Source organism: Rhineura floridana, chromosome 8, assembly GCF_030035675.1.
Source record: "Rhineura floridana isolate rRhiFlo1 chromosome 8, rRhiFlo1.hap2, whole genome shotgun sequence".
Taxonomy (NCBI): Eukaryota; Metazoa; Chordata; class Lepidosauria; order Squamata; family Rhineuridae; genus Rhineura; species Rhineura floridana.
Window position 1 is genome coordinate 92,861,401 of NC_084487.1, and position 17,843 is coordinate 92,879,243.

At 40.1% G+C, this 17,843-nt stretch overlaps 1 protein-coding gene across 10 annotated transcripts in view; it reads left to right on the forward strand.

Moving 5' to 3' along the window:
* The window catches only part of CPED1 (cadherin like and PC-esterase domain containing 1), a 160,549-nt gene that overhangs the window by 124,321 nt on the left and 18,385 nt on the right, over window positions 1-17,843 (forward strand). For 9 of the 10 annotated variants that reach the window (XM_061640093.1, XM_061640095.1, XM_061640096.1 and 6 more), the window contains 2 exons: window positions 12,863-12,980; window positions 14,574-14,710. In XM_061640093.1, coding sequence (XP_061496077.1) covers window positions 12,863-12,980; window positions 14,574-14,710 — 255 coding nt within the window. Of the gene's footprint in view, window positions 1-12,862; window positions 12,981-14,573; window positions 14,711-15,108; window positions 15,260-17,843 lie in introns of those variants that run through there. The other variant, XM_061640101.1, reaches the window with a different exon arrangement.

The following is a 17,843-nucleotide window of genomic DNA, read 5'->3' on the forward strand; positions in this document are numbered from 1 at the left end:
AGAAGGAGTGGAAACCAGTAGGGCAATTAAAGGTGGCATTTGCTTCTCATTTGCTCTGTTACATTAATCATTTTGATAGAGTGGAGCTAATCCATCTGCTCATAATTTATTTCTTTGCAATGAGATCCTATTTTACTTTATATGAGCTCATTCTGACTAATTTTATTAGTATACTTTTCATAGTGCATTTTAAATCACTTTTCATCATACCTTGGTTATGTATGAAAATGGACATCAACTGACTGAAGGGAGTGCTGAAATGACTTCATGAGGAATTTTTCCTTTAAAAAAATGCCATTAGTTGCAGATGTTTCAGTAAAGGATTTGGTAATTTCATTTTGTCCTGAGTAAATGAGATAGGGCTGCATAGACACAACTGAACAGTGCAGGCAATAATACTGCTCTTCAGATATAACTGGAATGTGAAGCTGTTTGCATACTTCAGTGACTAGTCTCTGTTGAGGCATGGAGAGACATTTTCTGTGGCTCACCATTACATTTGAGATTTTTTTTTTCAGGGAGTTGAATGTTATATGACAGAGCTATCATTGCCTGTGATGTAGAAACCCATTTTTCTGTTTGATTGTTGCCTTTAGTGAAATAGGTGTTGCAGGTTTCACAGTGACTCAGAAACCTGCAAAAGAGGTAACAACTGCCGCCTACACCATGTCAGTTGTGGTTCTGTTTTATAACTTGCAATGCTCTTCAAAATAACTATGGTATTTCATAAACCCTAATCTCAGGAACATGGAACTGACCTTGAATCCAGTTTGTTGTTAATATTTTGGAGTGTATATTCCTGATATTTTTATGGGAATAGTTTGCTAGATTTACATGTAAACATGCCATTTTTCCTAATCCACACAATGCCAAGTTACTTGGATTTAATCTAATATGACCTACTGAAATCAGTGGACACAATCTATTGGAGACCATACAGGCATATTTACTAGAGAATGTATAATATATTTTCCTTTCAGACTCTCTGACACCAACCCCTCTCTTGAAAATGCATTAACAACATAAATTGGGGGTTGAGAAGGAACTCTTGAGGGCAGGACCAGCTCCAGGAATGCCGGGGCCCTTGGGCATCAGCTTGCCCTGGGCCCCGGCGTGTGTGCATGCATGCAGCCCACCCCCACCTACCTGTCTCCTGTCTTTTACTATTGCCATTAACCAAGATGGCGGCCACGGTTTCCCTAAGGGGATGAAGCCTCCGCCGCCATCTTTGTTGATGGCACGCATGCATGCTATGCGCGTGCATCTCTGCCATCAACTAAGATGGTGGCAGGGGCTTCAGTACCTTAGGGAAACTGCGACTGCCATCTTTGTTAAGGGCAACGGTAAAAGACAGCAGACAGGTAAGTGGGGAGACATGGGGGGGCGCAGATCACGTAAGGGGAGCGGAGGGGCCCCCTGTAGCTCCAGGGGCCATCGGGCCAGTGCCCAACCTGGCCACCCTTTAGAACCGGCCCTGCTTGAGGGAACCTCCAAGAGTGTTCAGTCTTTGTAATCAACGTCACCATGATTAAATCAATATAAATCGTACTACATCAGCTTAACTACGTGCTCATTTTCTGTTCCCTATCAAATCTTCACTGCTGTGACTTGTGATAGTATAAAGAACATCAAGTTTTCACACTATGATTTAAAGTGCATCTGCCAACCTAGCTTTCTTTTGAAATCAGCCCAGATATTTCATTTGTTATTACTTGACTGCCTTTTATACATGAAGGTGCCCAAAGAAGTGACTGATATTTTTGACAACTTTCAAAGTTTCGTCAACTTTCATCTTTGGATAAAGCATTAGAGATGTTACAACTCTGCAAGTACCTGTAAAGAATTTGACAAATCCACACACCCTTAATAAAATCCTTGGGTATCTTATTTGGAGCTAAAGTAAACGTGACTGGCTGACCTTTGGCCAATCCATTTTACAAGGCAATATTAAAGCTGCCTTTGATCATAAAAGATTGTCCCTCCCTTGCATACTGCATACTTCTTGCATTCATCCTCTGCAAGAGATCAGGAGTCAAATAGCCATTATTAACCTTTTTTAAAATAATGTTTTTGCCATATTTTCACTAGGCAAATTGAAGACATCTTGACATATATGCTCTTAATTAGCCCATAATGCAGTTGAAAGCAAAGCTTATTGCCTATTACTTAAATACCTGCAACATGCACAGAAATGAACAAGAAAATTCCCTCTCAGTTTTCTTATGACACTTTGTCGACAGCAGTAGCAATTGGTTCAGGAATGTGGAATTTCCCTGTGAAGGCTTGTGCAAATTGACGTGCCAAATGTTGATAGTACTATTGGTAGTACTGTTCTAATGTTGTCTGAATTCTGGGCTCAGAGGCTCCACACAGTCCTAACAGATTGATAGGCCAAAGAAAAGTGTTTGTTTCAAGGCAGGCCATTGCTTCATATAGAGTATTGTGTGTACTGCATTGGCAGTGATTCGCCAAGGTTTCAGACAGGTGTCTTTCCCAGACCTATATGGAGATGCCTGGGATTGAACCTGGGACCTTTTGCATGGAAAGCACATGCCCTGCCACTGAGCTATGGCTATTCCATGAATTGCAATTTTCTTTTATAATACTAAAAAGAGAATAATTCTAATAGGAAAAAACCCTTATGGTTTAAGAATGTACCTATAGTCAACAGATATTTCTATCAAACTTTAAAAAGCAGGGAAATTGGGCAGCTATGGTGAATACATCAGGGGACCTGACCTCCTCTCTGAGATATTGTACTGCCATACAAATTAGTCAAAATGCAAACACCATTTGGGTTGGTCTTTCACAGTCCAATCCACTTCCTGTGTACCTTGGAAGAATTTGGTAACATGTACCTCTGAGCATATGGTGAGTGGTGTCAACACCTGCCATTTCTAAAGTTACTTTGATCATTTCCTGTGTTACTACTGTTTCTACAGAAAGTCTAACCTACAAAACTATATTTCATCATTCATCCTAGAAATCTGTCAAATTTATTTTTATTAATTTCAAAGCCTTTTTATTGGTCAATGCCATATGATGGTGAAGACAGCCTTTTGTGTTTCAGACTGGAGGTTATGTTCTATTTCTATTTGGGGTGCATTAACAGTTGAATATGAAACTGCAGTTTGTTGTACAATCAGACTGATTACATTATGTTGCTACTTAAGCAATTAATCTGTCAGAAAAAAAAAACTTGGCCTGCCCAAGGTGCATGTTTTCAGTCTGTTATGTTTAAAGCACTCAAGGAAAGATGGGCATGCTCAATTAAAAACATAGAGCATACCTAAAAGTTTGCTAGAATAGGTTTCACCTCCCACTGTTTTATCTTGTGCAATCTGAGACACTCCTCATGTCCATTGGAAACTCTTCTGCAGAATAGTCAGTGCCATTATTCCACAATTGCTTTTGGAGCTTTGTTTTTAGTGTTGCAAAGTGTTGCTGTACTTCACATATTCACAGAAACAGAAGCAGAAGACAATGATTTCCTATAGGAAACTTCACTAAAATTGCAAAGTAAATCAACCATATTTAAAGTGACTATCTGACTATATCAACTGTCTTAATATTGTTGCTTTCTCCCTGCTAAAACCAGATCAGCACAGCACATGTCTTGTTTCTGTTATTTGGGCTGATTACAGGTGTTGCCACTACTCACCATATGCTCAGAGGGGAAGGAGGTGATTGGAAGGGGAGGGGGAAAGGGGAGAGGATAGGAGGGAGGAGGAGGGGAGAGTAGGTTTGATCATTTGCATGCTTTCTGAGTTCAATCATGCTTAGGAAAGGTGAAACTGACCTGGGGGAGGGGGAGAAAAGTGGAGGGAGAGGGAGGGTGGGTGGGCAGGGGGGAAGCCTTTTTCCTTTCCAAAAGGAAAACATTGTGAACAGTATAATTGTTTTTCAGCGTTTCCGCCACCTTTTTATTCTATAGCAGGCACATGTACTCTCCCACCGAAATTTAAACCAAAGCTGCCCCTGGCCACATCCATGCCAGAACTTTATTTCCCTTTAGTCATGGCTTCTCCCAAAAAATCCTGGGAGGTGTAGTTAGTGATGGGTGCTTTGAGTTACTAGAAGCCCTGTTCCCCTCACAGAGCTTCAATGAGAGAGGCTGACTGCTAAACCACTCTGGCCACTGGAACTCTGTTGGAAACAGAAGTCTCCTCTCACCACCCTTCATTAACTACACTTCCCAGGATTCCTTGGGGGAAGCCAAAGGTCTGGTGTGGGTGTTGCCCCCTGATTAGCCAAGCCAAGCAGCTCTGAATCTGGTTTTTAGAACACTGACAGTTGGTTCTTATTGAGCATGCCCAGGCTTATCATTGACACCAATGCTTAATTTCTTTAATTAATTAAAAATCAGCCAGGCATTTTTTTTACTTTGTTTTAACTTTTAGACTGCAGAAGATGAAGGTCAGAGTATGGGGCAAGGTCAGTAATAGGATGAATGAATGAATGAGACTTTATTTTTACCCCGCTCTTTTTCCAAACTGGAACTCAGGATTACAGATGTTCTGTGAACATGGCTGATTTTTAATTAATTTCAACAAATTATGAGAACACTGACAAAAAAGTCCAACAGGGGTCTGTTTTTTACCCTCTCTTTTTACACTTTGAACTCTCTCGATTTTCTGTGACTGTTTTGTGTATCACCATGAAAATTTAGAGGGTTGTTAAGCAGGTGTTTCTGAGTTCAGGACTATAAGTTTTAGGTTTTGTTTTGAAATGAGCTTATGGGAAGCATCAGAATGGCATGTGGGTATTTTCAATTTAACATTGTGGAATGCGAAAAATCCATTCTGGCTATAGTATACAGCCACTCTTGTGGCTGTATAATAAATATACCACTGGCAAATTCATACTGGCTCTATACACTAGGTGAGGTTGCAATAGAAAAGTCCCTATGGATTTTGTATTTTAACATAATATTGTTAGCATATATCCATTCTTTTTCACAAAAAGCAAAGGTAGCCACATTGGTCTATAAGAAAAAATCCCAAATCCATAGTTGGGCAATATTTTTTATCAGGTCTAACTAGCAATGGAGGAAGAATTTGATTCAGTTTTCATTTAATGTCAGATTTATCAAATGTGCACTTTATGAAACATGAGAACCGAAGCACAGCCATCCTTCAGATTTTGCACTTACCTGAATTTTGCAATGCAGTTTTTCAACCGTGTTTACAGAAATGCATATATTAGGGGGAAATGTGTATAAATATGAGTGTATTAGTGAAAACAACATACAAAATTGTATTAGGAGAAATTGCTTGTGAAATGTGTACATTAGTCAAAACTGCATACAAAATGTGTTTATTAAGAGAAATTCACACATAAATGAAGAATTTTCATGAGGATTTTTTTTAAAAAATTGAACATTATTTATTTATTATTTTATTTATACCCCGCCCTTCCCTTCAGCAAGAGCCCAGGACGGCAAACAGAAACACTAAAAACACTTTAAAACATCATAAAACATCATAAAAAGACAAAACGTTAAAAACATTTTTAAAAAGTTAAAAACATCTTTTAAAAAAAGGGTTAAAGATATTAAAAGACATTAAAAGCAATTCTAACACAGACGCAGACTAAAAGCAATTCTAACACAGATGCAGACTGGGATAGGTCTCAACTTTAAAGGCTTGTTGGAAGAGGAAAGTCTTCAAAAGGCGCCAAAAAGATAGCAGAGATGGCGCCTGCCTAATATTTAAGGGGAGGGAATTCCACAGGGCAGGTGCTGCCACACTAAAGGTCCGTTTCCTATATTGTGCAGAACGAACCTCCTGATAAGATGGTATCTGCAGGAGGCCCTCACCTGCAGAGCGCAGTGATCGGCTGGGTATATAAGGGGTGAGACGGTCTTTCAGGTATCCTGGTCCCGAGCTGTATAGGGCTTTGAAAATTGCTGAAGAAACCTGGAAAAGTGAATTTAAGATTGAAATGTGAGAAACAAAGAGAACCAAAATGGACAGGTACTTCCATCCCTAGAACCAACCAAATGTCACAAAATAATGACAAGCTTTCAAGTTCTCTAGAACTCTGTACCAGGCAAAAAGTTACATAAAGTAGGAGGGGGAGGGAGAGAGAGGTAAACTAAAAAAATTTAAAGTACAAAAATTAGGCTGGATGTTGTAGTTCAGAGACTTGTTCAGCCTGCAGTCTCCATTTTGGAACTGAGCCTACAAGCTGACCTCAAAGCTACAACGTCCAGCCTAATTTTGTACTTTTTCCTTTTAATTTTTTTCTCGTCCCCACTCCCTGCTTTGTGGAATCCCTGATGAAGAGTTCAGAAGAACTTAAAACTTGCCACTGTTTTGTGACGTTTTAGTTGGTACTGTCCAACTGTGGATTTCAGATTCTTTTTCATGCTAGTGAAAACCTTGGAACCAGCTTCCTCCTCTCTAAAAGGCCATCACAACAAGATCTGCATAGTAAATCAATAGAATTATTCCATTTATCTTGAATAATTTTGGATCAGAATTTACAATGTCTTCAGGGTCCTATGAGTTTATTGCTTTCTTCATCTTGAGTTGAGGATAACTATACAAACCGAAAGCAAAGGTTGTTATTGTGTTATCATTGATCTATTAGGGATCAACCTTAGCAATGGTATTTGGATTGTGTGGAGATATCAGAGCTTGGAAGATTACTTTTAAAAAGTAATAAATTACAGTTACAATTACTTGGCCCAAAAAGTAGTAATTACCGTTACAATTACAATTGCTCTGAAAGTAACTGATTACTTTACTTTTCTCAAAAGTAATCACTACAATTACATTTCAGTTACTTTTTTAAAAAAACTCCTACAAGGTGCTGGCCTTGGCTGCTGCACATCTAAGAAGCCTAAAACAATATTAAAAATAAACACACACACACAGGGGGTAGTAGAATAAAAAAAATTATCCATAAGATTAACATAATGGCATAACAGAATCTCACATCCCCCCAAGCAATGAAGATACCCCAACTCTTGAAATCAAATTTTACACTTGAAATGCTTTTATAATATGTTTCTGTTATGTCTCAAAAGAACAAGATGCTCAAAGAGCATGTCAGACAAGGAATGTCTTTTTACAGTCATTACGTTGCCACCAGTACTGAACAGGCGTTCTACTGCGGCGCTTGAAGGCGTGCCTGTGTTGTGCTGCAAAAAACACCGCAGCACACATGGAAAGCCATGGAGTGATGATACTTCCCTGCTGGGAGACCTCAGGTACCTCACTAGTTCCTCCTCAGCAGTGTCCACTGCTGACTTCTTGCCCTGGGGCAGAAAGTTAAAGAAGTCATCTTCTAAGTCATCTCCTTCCTGGTCTTTATCTGAAGACTGATCACTGTCCTCATTAAGTACACCCATCTTTATTTCAGCTTTCAACAAGGCTTCCATTGTGTATCTAAGAAAGAGAGACGATATGTTAACACATATATGTTAGGAAACCATCATCTGCTCTTCATTTCCTGATGCTTGTCATGTCCCCTGGTTCAGGGTCCAGCCTGAGCCTGTGGATGATGACATGGAAGGCAGGAAGGTGACCAAGTCACCACACTCATGGGGCAGCACAGCAGACCCTTAAGGATTACCTGCAGCAACCCAAGGTTGTGATGAGGAGCCCCAGGAAGAAAAGGCCCAGCCCCTGCCTACCACCTTAAGCCCTCTGAAGCCTCCCTTGAGACAACATTTCCCTTGGAGTAATCCACTCAAAGGGCTTCCCTAATGTTCTTACTTGTTGGTATGGGTGGTGGCCTGACACGATTCCAGCCAATCTAGTTTGAAGCGAGGGTGTAGGCAGGCTGCCAGAAGAAGCCTCTTGTCCTCCCAGATAGCTGCAAACCACTTTCTTAGGGCTTCGCACACACCTCTCAGCAGCTGAAAACAGTGTGTGTACCTCTCAGGTTTGTTTTCCAGTCCTTCTAACTTGCGGTCCAGATTGCAGAGCGTTGGTAGCAAATACCCCATGAACATGCCGTTCTCCCGTTGCAGGATATCTAGGGACTGGGCTAGTGGCTCCATAATCTCTGTGTATTCCTGTACCACTTCAATCTCAGCAGCTGTGATCCTGGACAAGGAGCAGCGGTCCATTATGGCATGCATTTTTAGTGGCACAGTTGACAGGAGCTCATGTAGTTGCTTCAACGCATCAAAGGTGGAATTCCACCTGGTCTTATTCGGTGCCTTCAGATACACACCACATTGCACACGGATATACTCAGCAATCTGGGCTGACTGGTTCTGCTTGGACCACAACTTGCTGCACTTTCCCATCAAGGAACGAAACTGTTTCTTGAAAGGACCAAGAAGACTACTTTTGGAGGAGTCAGAAAGCATGGCCTCTATGTCTTGTGTTGCCACAAGGTTGAGGGTGTGGCTAGCACCTCTCTGGTGTGGTGGTAAACCAAAATCCTCTCCTGAGTCTGCAGCTTCTTCCTCTGCCTCAGGTCCTGTGTCCAGGATCTCACAGATAGGCACAAACTCCACCTCAGCCTCCTCCTCCTCCTGGTTATCACCATCATCGTCACTGGTGCCTGCAGCTTCCACTGGTTCTTTGGCCATGAAAACTCTGAACGTTTTCACAAAGTTGGAGCCATTGTCTGTAGTAGTGCTCATAACTTTGCTGTGGATCCTGTACTGCACATGTACATCATGCAGTGCTTTTGAAAGGACATCGTATGTATGGCGCCCCTTCAGACGCTTACAAGCCAAGGCCCCGACCTCACGTTTCAGGGTAGTTGGGTTGATCCAGAGGGCTGTTACCCCAAAGTAACTCTTCTTGCCATTGGTCCAACAATCTGCAGTGGTTGCTATATATGCCACAGCACCCATTCGGTTTGCAAGAGTTTCTCTCATGTGGCATGCTCTCTTCTCAATTCTGTCTCTCAGAGTCTTGGCACATATGATGGTGAGATCTTTGGGGAGTCCAATGCGAACCAGATTAATGAATGATGGTTTGCCACAGTCTGAAGTGGTAATGTCTCCTCTACAATGAAATCAATGATTCTCCTGTCGAGATTGCTCTGGGTGACAGGCTCCCTGCCAGATCCCCACCTCTCAAGGGTTGTCTGCTGCTGCTTCAGCATTTTGGGAGGAGGGGTGTCATGCATTGGTTCAGGAAGGCCACGTCTCCTTGCCTTTATTGCTTCTTCAATTGCTCTCAGCTTCTCAGGGTGTGCCCTCTGAGGAAGAAGAACAAAGTATGAATCCAAGAAAAAACGGAAGAGGAACTTCACAATTTAAACATAAATAGACAATGGACACTCTTTGAGGACTAGCATGACAAAGGCTGACCTCAAAATGTTTCTTCACATTGGATGAGGAGGAAACAGCTGATCTCAGATTTTTGATCCTTGGAAGACAGTAATTGCATTGTACAACAACATTTTTCCCACTCTGGCTCACAAATGTACAAGCTTTCTCAAAGCCAAACCATGGTACTTGCTGTTCTGCAGATGTGGCTGTGGGCAACTGGCACTGCTTCATGCCCTCCTCCTCCTCATGCACAGGGCCTCCTTTCTGAACCTCACTTTCTAGTTTTGCCTCCTCAGGATCAACAAGCTGTGACTCAAGTGGCCGCACTAACTGACTGCTGCTCTCAGCAGCAAAACCTGCAACAGGCGTCTCTGTAATAAACAAGAGATAATGCTCCTATATGGGTGAACTTCAGCTGTGATGTGCCCCCATCTCTTCCCCATGCTGCAAGATCCCCCAGTCAGAGTGGAAGTAAGCAGGTCGATAGCACAATTAAAAGAGATCCTATTTGCATCATTTTTGCTCACTGAATAACCCTGCCTGGGCCAGTCTAACCTACTATCTCACAGGGTTGTTGTGAGAACAAAATGAGACTAGGGTTCAAATCCCCACATAGCCATGAAGCTCACTGGGTGACCTTGGGCCAGTCACTGCCTCTCAGCCTCATGAAAACCCTATTCATAGGGTCACCATAAGTTGGAATCAATTTGAAGGCGGTACATATATTTTTTATTTTGAATATGATGATTATGATAATAAATATGCAGCATTTCAAATTAATTCTGTATGAGAAGCATTCCATGCCAAGCTTGGAAAACCAAGGATGAGGTATAAAATGTAGACAAAAATACTTTTGACAAAATGCCGTTTATCTTTTATATCTATATCTATAATTAGCAATACAGCTGAATGATGTATGTAAAGTATTTTTTCTTTCCCTTTTCTTTTTTATTAATATTTTAGTACTACTGCTAAAGTTCTGATGACAGAATAAAGCATTCATTAGCCAAATTCAAATGATTAGAACACATCACATAAATTCCACTGAAGTTGGAGTTTTTGCCATAGAAAATGAAAAAAACATATAACCTATATAACCCAATAGACAATCAGAACTAATATAAAACCCTATTGCTTCTCATTTGCAAATCTTGCAAGATCTAAGGTAACTCTAGATCATGTGAGTTCAGGTGATGCATGTTATGTACATTTGTATAGATATTAGCAGAGATTGTCAACAGTCTCTCTCTCTCTGGGACTGGGAATCTCTCTCTTTCTCACAGAACATGAGTTTGAGAGCTGGGGGACTGAGAGGAGGAGCTGCAAGGACCCTACTTCTCACCTCATCTCTGCCAAGAACAAAAAAATCAGCCTTAAGCCATTTATTATACGCCTAATGATTTTTTATTTTTATTATTATTATTATTATTATTACTGAGACAGTTTTTGTCCCACACACAATTCAGTCTTGTGATTAAACAGGACAAAAATACAAATAAAAAGAAAGATGGAGTTCAAATAAATATACAATAAAAAGCTAGCCGGCATTTTAAAAGGCAGGAGTGCTCTGTCTGGATAAATACAGCACACAGGTATGCATGGGAACAAGGGGGAGAGTTCAAAAAGGGGGGGAAGGAAGAGAAGTAGGCCAGAGCTTGGAAAAGTTACTTTTTTGAACTACAGCTCCCATCAGCCTAATCCAGTGGCCATGTTGCCTAGGGCTGATGGGAGTTGTAGTTCAAAAAAGTAACTTTTCCAAGCTCTGATAGGCCGAAGTTTCAGAAGTGCCTTGTGATTGATGGAGGGGGCGGCAATGAGGCAAGGAGAGGCAGTGGGGGGGCAGAAGGGGCAGGGGGGGCAGGGGGGAAAATGCTGCGGGGGTGGAAGGGGCTGCGGGGGGCACACACACACACACACACACACACAAATCATCATCACTCACCTCCACAGCTCTTTGCCATTCTGCTGCTGCCTTCTCCGTTGTCCTTGCCCTGGCTTTTTCCTCCGGTGTCCATTTTTTCCTCTCAGACACTAGCAGGCCCTGCCTATTCACCTCTTCCCTCATGCCTCCTAACACAGATCACGAGGGAAGAGACAGTCTGCGCAGAGGTCCAATCAGTGTGAGGCACATGTCTTGTGTTAACCAATCACAGCCAGGAGCTGACTTCCCCTTGTTCCCGCCGCCAAGTAATGTCCAACCTAACGTGGAAACATTAAAGTTGCAGCTGAAAAGTAGGGAAATTACTAGTCGTTCCGTTACTTGCCAAATGTAATGGAATTACCCACTCGTTATTTAAAATTGTAACAAATTACAAGTAACTCATTAAAAATAACGAGTTACTTCCAAGCTCTGGGAGATATAGGATGGGCCTTTCACAAATGGACATAAAAATTAGGCGAAAGGAGGAGGAATTTTATTGAGATCTTATTTAAAGGCAAACCTACCTAATTTGCACTTTCCTAAAAACTATAAGAACTGAAACACACCCTTTGAAATTCACACTTCTCCTAATTTTGCAATACAATTCTCCAGCTAAGTAATGTGTATTCAAAGGGAGAAAGTATCCATAAAATGCATATATTAGTGAAAATAACTTACAAAAGTGCATTATTTTATTTTAGGGGACATTGATTTCCACAAATATGCATACGGCAAAGTTGTATACAATCATGTGTATATTAGGATAAATTCACACTAATATCCTGACAAATTTTCATGAAAACTAAAAAATCACAAACTGTTGTGTCCCAGGATGGGAGGAGGCTTTGAAGAAGGGGACTCTGACTTTGAGGACTGGAGCAATGAGTTGAGGGAGGGGGGCTTGCAGCATGCCCAGTCACCACACCCCGTGGAACTGCAGCATGAACTGTCAGAGACTGCTCCTAGGGACACCCTCCTTGCCCACACCTGAGGCACCTTGTCAGCTTGCTGATTCCCAGCCAGGTGCCCAGCAGCTTCCTACACTTGAACAGACTGTTAGCCCCCATCATTTGGAAGGGGGAAGCCAAGGCCCAGCCCTCTTTGCCCCATTCCCGATGACTTCAGAGGTGCGAAGAGTAACGGTCAGGGTTAAGGAGGAGCCGTCATTTACGTGCAAAAGAGAAACCTATTTAACTGGGCGCTGAGGACGGGGAAGTTGCTCAGTCAATGTCTGTGGCAGCAAAGACAAGCTTAGTCAGTGTTAGAGAGGGACTTAGTTCCTAGAAAGCATAGTTAGGTGAATGAGTCAAAAAGCTTTTGACATAACTATAACCTGAATAAAAAGAAAAACTCACAGAACTGGGTGCGTCTGAATTTCTCAGCTTCTGGCAGGACACAAACTGATGTGGAAATGTGGAGATTGAACTTAACATTAAAAAAAAAAAGAGAATCTGAAAAAAACCAACATTGACATGTTTCCTCATTTCTAATAAAAGTACATAGTTACCGATTAGAAATTAACTGTGTTTAATTTTTGGTTATGCTTCAGGGCCAGCTAATTCCGACAGCAGAAATCAGAAAAGAACAACTTCCTTTGCACCATTCCTCTTAACAGTTCATGTTCTGTATACTTTATATCTGATAATACAAAATGATTATTGTATATTAATAAATCATATTTTAATATATTAATACAGGATTGTGGCACACTAATTCATCCTGAGGAGCCCTGTGGTTTGCAACCTCTCTCTGCTGAATACTTGTCAGCCATTTCACAGCCTCAGATGAAAACGTGTGAAATGGGTGACACAAAAGGTTTGTTCTGATACTATTGTATACACGTTCAGAAATGCACCATGTTTCCACTAGAGTGCAGATTATTTTAAGTCTGTTACAGGGAGCCATATTAAATTAAAATAAAAATGATCAGGTACAGCCATTGACGATAAACTTGGAATGCTTATGACGTAGCAAGATTAGATCAGAATTCTGTGTGCTTAACAAATAAATGAATGACATTATAATCTTTCTAACAAAAAGTCTTTGTAGATAATTCCATATTCCTAGATATTTCTATGCCCATTCCCATTGAGGAATAAGCTCCATTGACCACAGTGGGGCTTACCTTCTGAGCAAATATGCATAGGATACTGATAGAAATCAGTAAGTTTCCAAGAGCACAAACATTTCATGAATAACTAGAGAATGTGACATGAAATAAAAGATGGTAGCATATTGGATCTTGTATATGGGTGTCAGGCTGCTTGGATGGGGTGGGGGGAGTTCTTTAAAAATAGTGCTACATATTATGGAGAAATTCCTCTCCTTTCCCAATGACAGGTTAAGATGGGCAAAGCTATACATAGAATGGGAAAGGCCTCTCCTTCCTCAGATTTTTCCCTCACTTTGGATGCAAAAGTTTGAAGATTCAGACCCTTGTATTTCTAGTTGAAAGAATCAGATAGCAGATGAAATGAAAAACTTCTACCTGTAACCCTGGAAAACCTCTGCCAGCCAAATTGGGCAATTCTGGCCTAGATGGACAAACAATATGACCTTGTATAACGTAGTTTAAGACTAGGAATAAGGGAGAAATTAGGTTCAGTTCATTTAACGCCGAATTTATCAAATGTGCACTTTCTGAAACAACATGAGAACTGAAGCACAGCCATCCTTCAAAGTTCACACTTATCTGAATTTTGCAATGCAGTTCTCCGACCCAGCAATGTTTATAAAAATGCATATATTTGAGAAAGCGTGAAGAAAATGAAAATATTGGTGAAAATAACATACAAAATGCATTATATTAGAATAAATTGCTTGCAAAAATGCGTACATTAGTCAAAGCTGCCTACAAAATGTGATTATTAGGAGAAATTCACACTAAAGTGCTGAAGAATTTTCATGAGGATTTTTTTTAAAAAAAGAATTACAAGTTGCTGCAGAAATGTGGAGAACCAAATTTAAGATTAGAAAAATTAGAAATGGAGAGAACTGAAATGGACAGATCCTTCCATCCCTACCTGAGACACGCTACATTACAAAGAGAAGAGTGTCAATGAAGGACGAGGGAGATCCAGGTTCAAATCCCCACCCAGTTGTGAAGCTCACTGGGTGATGCTGGACCCATCACCCTTTCTCAGCCTATCCTATCTCACAGGGTTGTTGTAAAAAATAAAATGGGATTATCTATACTACCTTGAGCTCCTTGGAGGAAAAGCAGGATATACAAATAAATAAATAAGATTCCTGTGTTCCTTTGCCAAGCAGAACATTTGTCTAGCAATCAATGAACAGATGGTGGAAAGCAATTTATTCATAGTCATCTCTTCTCCCTAACAGCAAATACAAGTGTGTTTAACGAAAGTCCAAATCAAAACCAAACTGTGGTTATAATCTGTTTTCTAGGACAATGGATTGTGCCTTGTCTTAGTTGTTCTGACAACAGAACTTGTGACTGGAGACAAATAACATGGCAGCCACACAATTGTCAATATCCTGTCCTGAACAAACCAGAACTCCAACAATGTATAAAAAACAAAAAGGTATGTCATAAATTTGGGACAGGAAATCTGAAAAAGAATTGTTTATCTTTACACATAAGGTATTAACTTGACATTATTTTGCATATGTGCATAAATAAATATACACTAATATTAATACATTAAAATATTTGTATTGCAATGGAAGTACCAAAATGACTTCCTGTATATAGCACTATCATTTTAATAGGCCTGACTTGATAGCATTCAGACACTGAATAAAATAGGTCCATGTCTCACCTAAGTATTAGATGTGACATGTTTCAGTTGAAGACTAATACTGCTGTGTTTTATTGTTAGAGATTCACAGACTTTGCATGCACTCTTTTGCTTGTTACCTAATGCATGGCATTGCTTCTGCCTACTAATATTACCAACTCTTCTTTCACATTCTTGTGCAGGTCTCAGATCGACCTCACTAGACTGACTTTTCTTATAGTGAAGATTCTAAGATGGTTGCTTGGAAAAGCAGTGTCTTCTTAATAGGCATGATGTGACTGTCTAACATTTGACAGAGATCTGTGGCTCAGGTACAATATCTGGTGATACAAGTTTTCAGAAGTAAGTAATAAAAAATACAGTTTCTGCTATAAATTATCCAAATTAGGCATACTTATTACTTAGAGATAATCTCTATTAAGCATGCTTAAAAACAACACACATACAACCGCAGGAGACAGTTCTGGGACAGGAAAAACCAGACGTCAATTGGTTCCAATTGACCTGATAGAGAAGACCTCAACACCTTACTCTCCCACTGATGCAGTCTAGTGGAGTTGCTGCTGTGGAATAGCTATAAATATACAGCATTCCTTTTTTTAAATCACTCTTTTAGCACATGATCCTTTGGTTCCATATGGCTATGCATTTTGCCTCTATCAAGAAACCTACACTGAGTTATAAACTCTGAAATCTGGATGAGGCTCTATATTCACTTTCACTGCTATAATTTAAAAGGCCAAAATAAATAATCTGGAGAATCCATCTGTTTGCTTACAGTAGTAGAGTCCTTTTGGGAGGAAGGGTGGAATATAAATAAATAAATAAAGTGGCAAGGAGCCCTTATTTGTGACACTTTTTTATATTCCGTTAGGAGAGCCAGTGTGGCGTAGTGGTTAGAGTGTTGGACTATGACCTGGGAGACCAGGGTTCGAATCCCCACATAGCCATGAAGCTCACTGGGTGACCTTGGGCCAGTCACTGCCTCTCAGCCTCAGAGGAAGGCAATGGTAAGCCCCCTCTGAATACCGCTTACCACGAAAACCCTATTCATAGGGTCGCCATAAGTCAGAATTGACTTGAAGGCAGTACATTTACATTGCTGTTATGAGATTCACAAGGAGTGAGCCTAGTTTGTGGTTGAATAGCTAGATCTTAAAACCTGAGTCAAATATTCTTTATGCTAAATTACCATGGCTTGGATCTACACTTGCTCTTGTGTATTAATGCCAGAGCTTGGAAAAGTTACTTTTTTGAACTACAACTCCCATCAGCCCACTCCAGTGGCCATGCTGGCTGGGGCTGATGGGAGTTGTAGTTCAAAAAAGTAACTTTTCCAAGCTCTGATGCTGATTGGAACAGGCCATGCTTGAAGTCTCTGCTGAACTTGCTGAGGTAATTTATGTCACAGCAGCAGATGTGACACGTAGATGTGGCTTTCTGATGAATGTTGGATCCTATGGGAACCACTAAATGTGTTCAGGAATGGAGTTTTAGTTTACCTTAGTTTTCTTTTCCACTAATAGGTGCTATTGCCTTTATTGGAACCACTTTTTCACTTTTGTGCATGACGTGCTTGAGTTATTTTTGTTGGTACTAACTCAGGACCACCTGTGGTGAAAGAAAAGACACAGATCAGCTGAGACATGAAAAGGGGGATATAAATTTCCTAAAGCATTTTTATAACAGGGTCTGTGTAGATTAATGGTATGTTAATAAAGCTAATCAGTCATATGTAGAGACTGAATGGAATTTAGGGTTGGGAAGTTCTTTACTCACTTCCTTTCATATTATACGTAGCCATTTATCTTTGAAGCCCTTCTTAATGCAAGCTATACAAATTTCCTAGATTGTATCCACTTGGGAAATGACATGACTTTAACTTTGCTGAAAAAAATGTGAAATCCAAATAAAAATAGTTTAATTAGTTTTACATCTGTGTGACAAAACCTCATATAAGTTTATGGTTAATTAACTTTTACCGTAATAGTTCGGTGATTTGCTGAGGCATAACACTTTGATTATTGTACAAGGCAAGTTTTCAGAAAAAGTTGAAGTGGGAAACAGGTCATGAATAATAAGCAGTTATTCAAATAACTAGGTATACATAATGACACAATTACACTGTAAGTGAAAGGTGGCAAAGCTTACATTTATTATTATAAAAACACAGTTCACATTTTAGTGTTGCAATAAAATGCCCTCAGCAATGTATAATTAAGAACAGAAAATATAAAAAGACAATATTTTCAAAGACAATATTTTCACCTGTGAAAACAGGAAGTCATACACCTTTTCTAAATGAGCATTTTAGAGTTAAAGGTGTTTAAGGCTGCAATCTTGACTTCACATACCTGAGAGTAAGTCCCTTTTAATTCAGTTGGGCTGGCTGCTGAGTAGACATAGTTAGGATTGTTCTGTAAGTTTCTTAACTGTGCCTGATTTATGATACCTCACTCAGCAAATTAATTCCACGATTTATTCCCATTTTATTGATGTAATGGGATTGATTCCTATTTTATTGATGGGATTTTTCCACACCCAGTCCTTGCAACAAAAAGCACTAAATCCTTTCTAAATTCACTACACTAGGTGCTTATCAAGTTATATTATTTTGTTTAAATGTGAGTTTGTAGTCACTTTCTAACAAAGCCTTCTAGTACTATAATGCTGGGCAAAGGAGACGGCTGGCTCTGGTGTCAGTGGAGCAGTGAATCCGCTCCGGGTTTTAGTCTGAACTTTAAGGGAACTCTCCTTGAAAGTTCAGACTAAAACCTGGAGCAGATTCACTGACCCACTGACATCAGAGCCACCCGTCTCCACTGATGCTGGGCAATATGACTCTCAATTAACATATTAATTATTGACCACAACATTAAGTATTTCACATTCTGGAATCAAATTCTTTTTTCACACT